This window comes from Oxyura jamaicensis, chromosome 1 (assembly GCF_011077185.1).
Source record: "Oxyura jamaicensis isolate SHBP4307 breed ruddy duck chromosome 1, BPBGC_Ojam_1.0, whole genome shotgun sequence".
Taxonomy (NCBI): domain Eukaryota; kingdom Metazoa; phylum Chordata; class Aves; order Anseriformes; family Anatidae; genus Oxyura; species Oxyura jamaicensis.
Genome location: NC_048893.1, coordinates 95651716 through 95662047, shown reverse-complemented (window position 1 = coordinate 95662047; position 10332 = coordinate 95651716). Strand labels below are relative to the sequence as shown.

Here is a 10332-nt window from a genome sequence, read left to right as displayed (position 1 = left end):
TCCCCCCAGGAGGGACACTGCAGTCCCAGTCCTCACAACTTCACAGAAACTGGGGTTTTCTTCCAGCGTAACATTAGAATGGGAATGCAAATAAAGGCAATGCCGGCCTCTTCCCTTGTTCCACCTCTGCTCATTTACATCACATCATCTCTCTCCCTTCTCTTCCCCCCTCTTAACTACCTTTTCTATTCCCTCTCCACACAACATCTTTTCCTCCCTTGCCCCCCACACCACAAGATTCAGGCTTGATTTCTCCATTTGTTATTTTATTGGCTTCTGCAGTAACCTTTTCGTCTCTGCTGTGGCCATGTTCCTCTGCTTCTCAAGCTGCATACGCTGGAAACTCAGGTAAGCCTTTAGGAACAGCACCGCTTTGAGTCACCACCGAGATCACCCAATTCCCCCACCCGCAGAGGGATGGCAGAGCTGGTGGCTGTGCCACTCTCGCTGGCACTCAGCGCCTCCTCCCTCTGCCCTTTGTGCAGGTTTCCACGCTCGCTCCTGCTGCTCCTTCGCCCTGCTCCCTGCACGTGCCAGCTGCGTGAGTCCCTGCATGTGCCTGCCTCCTGCCCCTGCCTCTCCCCAGAAGGCCAGCGAGCTCTGCCTGGATCACCCCCTGCTCCTACCAGACGCTGACAAAGGCATCCTCAGAATTCATGCCCAGGGGATTTCCTATGCCCAGCTCTTCCAAATTATTTGTTCACCTTTGCTTTTGGTTTCCATCTGAATCATGCCATTTGGTTTGAGGATACTTGCCTTTAAAATCTGGCAAGCGCTGAGCTGCTGTGGTGACAGGGGCCACACGTGATTTCCCAGCAGGTCCCCCTGGGAGCAGGAAATGCCGGGCCTGCCAAAAGGACATTTACAGACACCCTCCTTCGGCCCGCAACGAGCTTCTTTCCCAGCCTGGCGCCTATACCACATGTATCCACACACAGCTCCTCTTTCTCTCAGGGTCAGCCCCAAGGGAAACAATCTTGTGTCTCTTTCCAGGATTTCTTTAAGTGCATTCAGTGGGAAAAATGGAGAGTGGGACAGCTGGGAGAGGCAGCTGGGGCAGGTGGCTGGGGACGGGGACAGTGTGTCCGCTCATCCTCGCAGTCCTAGCTGGCCCCAGGCGACACAAGCAGCACCTGCACTAGCTGCCGAGCTTCTGAACTCAACGTGGCCAACCAAACCTTGGTCGGCAGCCACGATGATGGCCCTGATGTTAAGAGTTAGGCATGGCTTTCTGATGCTGTTCCCCCCGTCCTTTGGGGCATGCTCTCGGCAAGGGTACAAAGGAAAAGCAGCAGAAAGCCAACAGACCTCTTCAGACCAAGCAGAAATAGAAAGTGTTGGAAACAGTGGAGGCAAGACTCTTCCAAAAGGAAGGGAGTGCAGCAGCAAAGCACAGAAGGAACACCTTTACCCTTGTCAAAAACAACAACTTTATGAGGTCTCAGAGACGCCAGCACCTCCTGGTATCAATCTCCAGTCAGGAACTGTCCTTAGGACCTTGTTTACTGAAAACACCTTTTTTGGCCCAGTCTCCACAGCATTTTTTTCACGTGCGATCTTCCAAAGATCGCATTCCACCAATTCCCACAGACAAAGCCCATTTCCAAAGGGGAAAATCTGAAAGAAGGAGATAGTGAACGCACTGTAATCAGGGCTGCAATTCCCTACGGACAAGTTAAAGAACTGATCTTTACAGACCACAAAGTAACTGATTCATAGCTTTCACAAACATCCCTAATTTCTGTAAAACTTTCCCTGGTCCTAAATATCCCTGATTTAAAAACCCCTTAGACTCTAAAAGGAGTTTAAAACTCTAAGGTTTTTTTTAAATGCTGGCACCCTGAAAGAGGGAAGAGAAATGGGGAGGAGAGACAGAGAGGAGAAAGGCAGCCAGGAAAAGGAGGGCATCGAGAACTGTCACGAGGGAAGGGGGAAAAGGAGGAGCTGGGTAAAGTAGGGATCTAAGCCTAGAGGAAAGGAACAGTGGGGCCTATAACATACCTATAGAGGCAGGATGGGCAGACGAGGAGGAACACAGCAAACCTTAGTAAGTCAAAGTCAAGCAGGTCTGTTCTAAGGAACAGGTGAATGGCTTTTTCCCTGGCATAAATATTACTTACGCCAGAGCAATGTCACCCCAAAGTCCTGAAATAGAAGGTTCATAGGAATGGAAGGGACAGAAACCTCTTGAGTGCTGCTTTATAAAGCCCAAGAAAGGCTTTGTGGATACACAGCTGTCTAGCTCCCACACCTACCAAAGTTATTAGCTGCTGTGCTAAAAAGATGCAGGGCAGCACAGCTGGTTGCATCAGCAGCCACTGCGCTCTTCCAGGAGTACCTCGATTGGTGCCACCTGGGCACCGACGCTGAAAGAGAACTTGTTTAGCACCCTCACTGTGGAAAAAAGCCCTTCTTTAACCGGCACCACCAACAAATCGGGAGCATCATCTTTAACACCACCCGCAGACCTCAGCTGGCAAGGCTGTGGGCATGAGGGAGCGTTAGCACTGAGCAGAGCCCTTCTGTCAGTGAGGTGCCATCGCTGGTGGGGAACCAACGGCGGGGCTTTTCCCCTGACATTCATGCTATGAGCTGACTGAAAGGCCCCCGTGTTGCCACCAGAGATTCGAGCGAAAGGCAGCATGCTCCCCAAAACCCCCTTCCCGTCAGTGCTGTCAGGGGTGGCCAGTGCTGGAGCTGAGGGGGATGCACACGCTCCTCTCTCCCTGCAGCTGGTGAGGATAGCCCACATGGACACCAGAGCTTCAACACGCTCATAGGCTTTGGAATTAAAAAATAAATAAATAAAATAAAAATTAAAAAATAAAGGGGGGGGGGTCTCCCTTCAAATGTTCTCTGAGGGAGGAGCGGGGCGACGCGGTGCCCGCTGGGAGTTGTAGTCCCGCGCCTCTCCCCCGCCGCCGGCCGCCTCGGGCGGGGCACTCGGCTTCCCGTCACCCCCCGCGGCGGCCGGCGGCGGGGGAGCGGCGCCATGGGCTGGTGCCGGCGGCTGGGCCTGCTGGGCGGGCTGGCCCTGTGGGCACAGCACCGCCGGGGGGCGGCGGCGGCCGGGGGGGGACCCGCGGGGCCCGGGGCCGAGAGCGGGGAGCTGGAGCTGAGGCTGGTGCAGGTGGTGTTCCGACACGGCGCCCGCACCCCGCTGCGGCCCCTCCCGGGGGCGCCGCCGGTGAGCAGGAGGCAGGGGGCCAGCGGGGGGGGGGGCTTGGGGTGGTCCCCGGGGGGGGCTGTGGTGGTCCCGGGCTCCCCGCTGAGGCGCTGTGTGCCCGGAGGCAGGTGGAGTGGCACCCCGGGCTGCTGGAGGTGCCCGCCCGGACCAAGCTGGACTACACGGTGACAGACCTCAACGGGGGCCCGCGGCCGCCCTCGCCCTACGAAGAGAACTACAAGAAGACGACGTTCAAGGTGAGGTGCCCTGGGACAGCTTCCTCGAGTTCCCTCTCTGTGCCTTTTTCCGTATATTTCCCCTCCGGGCTTGTTTATTTCCCTATTCCAAGGCGGACCTTCCTTTTTTTTTTGCACTCAGGGTGGTGCAATTGCGGGGCAGCTGACGACAGTGGGGATGCAGCAGATGTTTGCCCTGGGGGAGAGGCTGAGGAGGAGTTACGTGGAAGAAGCCAACTTTCTCTCACCGACCTTTAAGCCTGCTGAAGTCCTGTGAGTCCCTCAGTACCTTTCTGGACCTCCCCTTGCTTCATCCCGCCTAGCAAGTACCCCTGTGCTAGGGAAACTTTCTGACCACATGCGTCTCTCCCCCACGTAGCAGACTGGCTGGTCCCTGGACCTTCATCTGTGGTCAGTCTGCAGAGCCCAGCGTGAGATCTCATTCATGACACGAAGCATCTGATTTCCCGGTAGTCCTGAGAGGGACACCAGGGACAGATTCAGTGCACCTAGGTTTAGCCACTGACATGCACTTTTGTGGTGAATGAAGAGAAACAGACATCTCTGGAGCACAGCTGAACTCACTGTAGATGAAATAACTAAAGTTCAGTGAGATCAAGTGCACCCCCGCTGCTCACATCAGTAGTGCTGGGAGTGTCTGGATTAGGATGAGATAAAATCACAGATAAGTGCCCATTTATCATTGTCGCTGTCTCTGAAGGGAAGTTAAATAGTAGTTCAGAGAGAGGTGTCTGTATTTTAAGGTATCCATAGCACAGAGAGATGAATCCCACCGCAGGTTTCCAAAGCCACAGTGAAATCTGAACCCTCGGTTCCAGTGAGTCCTCCCCAGCTGCAGCCCCATCCGCACGAAGGAGAAAGTGCTACCTCACAGGCTGCTTTCTCTCTTTCAGCGTCCGTTCCACTAATATTTTCCGGAACCTGGAATCCACACGGTGCCTGCTGGCTGGGCTGTACCAACAGCAGAAAGAAGGTTGGGGAGACTTCTGACCAGTACCTTTCCTTCATCAGTCTTCCCTAGATGCACACACCTCTCACATCCCAACTCTCTCTGGCTCCCGGTTGTTGCTTCTTCATCAGCTCTTTGCTCCTGGCCCTCTTCCCCGTGCTGTCCTGTGTGTTCTTCATCAACTTGTCACTTGCTCCCTCTTTCTGTGTAGCTTACTGCCGGTGCTCAGCTTGGATCTGTTGCCATCAGTGCTGCAATTTCAGACCTGCTGAGGAGGTTTGTGTTAACCACGCTTCAGAATCAAGAGGGCAAAGAGTTCCAGGCCCCGTGTTCACAAGACGCACTGTCACTTCTGAGAAAAGTTTCTTAGAGAAATCAGAGTATCTCAGCGATAGGAGTACCAAGATCCCTCACGAGTTCAGTGTATGGAGTAACTTTCAGCTGTACGTGACAGTTGACAACTACTTGTGTGTCCTAGACATGCGCTCTGGGTTTTGAAGATCGCACCTCTGCTCCCTCAGGAACAAATATCAAAAGTGACTTTGCCAGAGATCCTTACACCTCGTGACACAGAAACTGATCTTTGGCACAGGCAAACACAAGAAAACAAATGAACACACAACTAGGAAGTATTGCAGGGTACACAGCAGACAGCCCTATGGAAATAAATGCCTAGTGAACAGAAACAGCAGAGTGGATTGGGCTGCAGGTGATAACTCAGTGGGAATTGCTAGATGACAACAGTAGGCTTGAGCAGAAAGACTGGGGGCGTGATTAAAGCGGTCTAACGACATGCAGATGCACTAGTGATCACAGAAGCTTCCTTCTCCTTCCACAGGATCTGTTGTCATTGTCACTGATGAAGCAAGCTCAGAAATCCTCTACCCCAATTACCACAACTGCCAGCGCCTGAAGTGCTTGAGCAGGTAATTGCCAGCCGTGCCTCCCTGTATGATTTCACTGCTGTTTCATTTTAGCAGTAGTAATTTAAAACAGCACAATTTCTTTTCATTTCTCAATTTCTTCCCCTGCCACTTACTGTTTGTTGGGAATGGTTAGCTAGTTGTATAAAACACTAGGTGAGCAGAGTCATATACCAAGCAGTAGAAAAAAAATACATTTTTTTTCTTGAAAGAGTAATTTAATTTAGCGTATGACTAGCAAACACTCATTACTAGCTAGTGTACAGCTATTCTGTGGCATTGCTGCAGGCCAGCGTTAATGTCATCTGCATCCTTTACCATGCCTTTCATGTGTGAGCACACTGGGCTTCCTTTTTAAATTCATCTTCTCGTTTGGGGGTTATTACAACATTCCTGCCACGCTTATACCTTCAAGAAACAGGAATATACTTAGCCTTGACACCTTTAATAAAGACTATTGGAATAAGGTAAAAAAACATCCTACACAAGAAGAACGCTCGTGTTTGCAGAATCAAGCACTCCATCAATGCTTATGCCAGGTTGGGCATGAGGTGGAAAGCAGACAACAAGGCAAACGTGTTGCAGTTTGGTTGGATTATACGTTAGCGTCTTTTTGTCCTAAGTTTTTTATTTAAGGGTTATCGGCATGCCTTTGTAAAAGCTCGTTATATAATGCTCCACACTGCAGGCAACAGGTTGCTCTTGACAGGGGTGAGGTGACAGCCCACAGAAGCAGCTTAGGAAAGCCAAAGGATATTCAAATTAGCACAAAGGGGAGTAAACTGCCAGCTCTTCTGCTCCCTTCCTCCGTCCCACCAACTGCACGTTTTGCAGCCATGTCAAGGTAGATTTCTTGAGCTGCATTAAGAAGCACTGACCCAACCTAGAGGTCTGCCCGTGCCAGAATCTTTTTGAATTTGATTTCAAAACAGAAACTACAGCTGTCCCTAAACAAAGGCCTTTTCTCACCTCTTCCCCCGACAGACCAGAGTCAGAAAAAATAAACAGACATGCAAAATGCTGAACTCAAAGTATCTGGCTAGCATTGGTAATCTCAGCTAAACTTTTAAAAATAAAATTCGAAACAGCGTAGGGGGACAAGTGGCTTCTAACAAAGTCAGAGATGAATTTAAGCTACAAGTGATTACCTAGGTGTTTCCCTTTTCCCACACCATACAGAAATCATCTCAAAGCTTCACAGCTCTTTTCTTCCATGAGGCACTTAGAGGTTGCTCCTTGGAGACAGGCTTTCAATGTTCCAGTATGACTGGCTCTGTTAACGGCCTTTGCTTACGGGAACCTCCTCTTGGAGATTTTAATATCTTAATTTTTGTTCCCCCGCCTCCATGAGAGCAGATGCCAACTGCTGACACCCAGACACAGTGTTTGTCCTCTCTGCCAGGGAGACTCCCAGCATCAGGAATCCCTCCACATCCAGTGGTGCTCCTACTCCTCCCTGATGTGAGACATCGCCACTGGATTGGGTGTTATAAAAAAAAAAAAGAGGAGTAGGAAGTCTGATGTGTGAAAGTTTTTGTCTTGTTTTTGTTTTTTCCTGATCCCCTGACAGGCAGAAGTTGAAGAATGCTCTGCTACAGCCGGGTATCTCTGATGACTTGAAAACAATTAAGGAGAAGATGGGTATTGATGGTGATAAGTCTGTGGACTTTTTTCTTCTCCTTGATAACCTTTATGCTGAGCAGGTGAGCTGAGGTGCATTGTCACGCTATTACAGAAAGAAATACCCTTTTTGCCCTGTCCCCATGCATACGGAGAAAACAAGGGAGGTGTCAATGCCGACTGATACCATTGGGTATCCTGGTATCTCTCAATTTAGTTCAGAAAGTTTATAGAAATGGCACGGCCTTTTTTAAAAAGCAAGATACAGAGTCAGCCTTCCTCAGGATGGCTGAAGACTTACCTCCTGTGTTTATGTTCTTACCTTGAAATCCAGTATCTCTTTCAGGTGTAATGCAGTGGAGCTCAGAGGGTGGCTGGGCCTTGTTTACCACCATTAAGGCACTTGTAACGGCAAAGTGCTTTCCCTTTTTTTGGCAGTCGGCACCTAACAGGATCATCTTAATCCTGGTTCCGGCATGCCGGCCCTGAGCCAGATTGCCTCTGCTACTGGAAGGGAGCTCGGTGTATTTGTACCTCACCTTAATACCATTAGCTCCAGCAAAAAAAAAAAAAAAAGTGTAATTGGGCTTGCTGGTGTAGCTGTCAGCTGAATAGCTCGAGGTCTGTTATACTCGCTTCACACAGCCTCAAGAAAAGATGTCTGTTCTTTTGGTACATGGAGCAAGTCCGTGTGTTTAAAAACCATAGAAGAACTCATACGAATACTGCAGTGCATGTATACAAATACAAATGCTGTGACATGAACAGCCGTTGCCTGCAGGCTGGCATTTGTGTGGCTTCAGGCTTGGCTCAGAAAGGGGCAGGCCCGTTGTTACGTGACCTCCTCTCCTTCCAGGTGCATGGTTTGCCGAGCTGCCCTGTGCTGAAGAACTTTCAGCAGACAGTTGAGCGCCGATCCGTTGACTCACTGCTTTTCTTTCTGGAAGACGGTTCAAGGTGACTGCCTGTAACCATGCCTCCAGGCTGGGGGGTTGTCCTAGCTTACTCAGGGTGGATGAGCTACACTAGCTTACCGTGGCAGAGCTAAGAAGTCCTTTCCAGTCTGCCCATTTCCCCACCAGAGATTATTGCCCCCTCGGCCATCTCAGTGCAAGGCCTTGAGTCAGGAAGTCCACACCGAGGAGGCTAGGATGTGGGCTCATGTCCCGTTTTGCTGGTAGCTGTGGAGGGAGTAATGCCTGAGGAACAGTACAAAGTCACTGGTAATCAGTGAATGCCTCAGTTGCCAAAGCTGTTCAGGTGAACCTGTGTCACGGGCAAAAGCAGAAGAGCACGGGAAATGCTTTGAGCCTGAGTGCTGAGGCTGCACAAGCAAGGCTGTCCTTGCAGACACACAACTGCAATCTGAATCCCACCCAGGTACGTTTATCCCAGGGCTGGCACCTGCACAGCTGGGCTGAGAAGTGTTGATGCTAGTGGAAAAGGTGATGCCAGGCCCTGCACACGTGTAACGACTTGCAAAAGAATCTGCTGCTACATGCAGTTAATTACTCACTTCACAGTAATTTGTAAAGGTGGCTGAGTTGCTAACCTAGCAGCAGCTTTCTTTCCAGATTTATTTGTAGCTGCCATAGTCACCCATGCTTCTCAGATGGTGGCACAGGACTGCCCTTTCTGCTAGGACACGTGGCCTTAGCCTTTCCTGTAACTTGCATTAGAGATCTCAGGTACCGAATGACTGATTTCCCCCCGGTCACACAATAGTCCAGAGAGCCACAGTCACAACCACACTCCACTTCCACTTAGGTCTTCATTAGTAAGAGTTTCTTCACACCAAAAGTTGCTGAAAGATCTCCTCCTTGTTTGATACAGAGATAAAAATACGTATTTTGTAAATATAGGTGCTTTCTTCTCCTTATTCCTGCCCCCAAAGACCCCAAGCACTTCAGTTGGTCTGTCACAGTCAGCTACAGTCATCTTCCCTGGCTGAAATCCATGCTTCCAGAATCACAACGAGGTGAAGCAAAATAGGATAGAGAACATCAAGGAGTTTCTGGGGTTTCCTTTATGTGGACCACATCTTGTGAGACCAGCTTGTTAGCACTTCTCCCCTCCCAGTCTGCAATGGCATTGGAATCTCGGTGGTGACTAAGCAACTGCTGAAATAAAAAGTAACCGTAGGAATCACATTTAATAATTCTTAGCCACATTCAATACACATTAACAATTTGTGGGGGGAAAAGCAGGTTTCCAGGCATTCGTTTGAAATTAAGTAATTCAAAGGTTAAAAAACTAGTAGATTTATTTCTGCTTCTTTTATAGAGAAGTTCTTCAGATGTGTGTTGGTGTCCTTTTCTATACCTTACAGAAGAACATTACAGAAGCAGCAGATTCCTCATCTCCAGCTGAAAAGGCCAGGTACAGGGCAGATCTCTCCCTCTAATCGTTGTAAATTCCAACTTGCTGCCAGTGTGAAAAGCTGGTTCAGAAAGATATTGAGTACGTGAGTAAAGAGAATGAGTGTTCATCGACTAGGGAAAGCATGAGCAATACTGGCTATCCAAAGAAACACAACTAACCTTTTAGGATTTTTTTTCTTTTCTCTCTTTTTTTTTAAATCAGAAAGCTTATTCTCTATGCTTCTCATGACGTTACCCTTATACCTCTCCTGGTGGCCCTGGGCACCTTTGATCACAAGTGGCCCCCTTACGCTGCGGATGTGACCCTGGAACTGTATCAGCACCGGCAGTCCAAAGAGTGGTTTGTTCGCGTGTCTTACCATGGGGAGGTAAGATCCCACAGGAAGCCCATTGTACATGTCCTCAGCTTTTGTTTTCGCACACATCTGTGTAAAGCTGTAAAACGAGACTTGTTTTGAGCATGCTGTCGAGCCAGATAAAGTAAGACACCTAGGGCTCATCCCCAGTAGCCAAGGTATCTCTTCTGGTGAGCTGGCTCTAGATCCAATATGAATTTATGCATGGACATGCCTTGGCTAGCGTATCTCCCTGCTGAAGAATGCATCAGGATCAACAAAAAACATCTGTGATTTTGTCTCTTTGCCTTTGCAGGAGCAAGTGGTGAAAGGATGTAGAGCAGGTCTCTGCCCACTGGAAGAATTTCTAGAAGTACTTTCACAGTATTCAGTCAGTCCAGAGGAATACAATAACCTGTGCTCTCAAATGGAGGAGAATCAGCAAAGCGACTCGTAAATAGTTCTTAAATTAAACGTTTTTGTGTCACAATCTTTGACTATTTTTCCTTATATTCTTGCTAGCCTTCCCTATTCTAGAGCTGTTTCAGATGAGGGAACTTTTTCTGACCAGACACAGGGTGGCACAGTGTCACTTTTCACCGTTAGCAGCTAGAGGAAAGAAGCTGCATAACAGAATGGCTTGAGTTCACTTCAGAAATAGCCGTGCAAAAGGCACAGAGTCTGAAAACAGCCCTGTTTAA

At 49.3% G+C, this 10332-nt stretch overlaps 1 protein-coding gene across 2 annotated transcripts; it reads left to right on the top strand.

Annotated features, from left to right (window-relative positions):
- Positions 1–2977: 2977 nt before the first annotated feature.
- ACP6 (acid phosphatase 6, lysophosphatidic) lies at positions 2978–10121 on the top strand. Of its 2 annotated transcripts, XM_035315298.1 has the most exons (10): positions 2978–3187; positions 3295–3423; positions 3545–3675; positions 4317–4396; positions 5211–5298; positions 6866–6998; positions 7772–7872; positions 9199–9294; positions 9499–9664; positions 9948–10121. In XM_035315298.1, exons 1-10 carry the CDS (start codon positions 2993–2995, stop codon positions 10086–10088), a joined length of 1260 nt encoding a protein of 419 aa, XP_035171189.1. In that variant the 5' UTR covers positions 2978–2992; the 3' UTR covers positions 10089–10121. The 2 variants fall into 2 exon arrangements, with proteins under 2 accessions (XP_035171189.1, XP_035171190.1); XM_035315299.1 differs by lacking the exons at positions 2978–3187; positions 3295–3423; positions 4317–4396 and having other exon boundaries at positions 3543–3675.
- Positions 10122–10332: the final 211 nt, after the last annotated feature.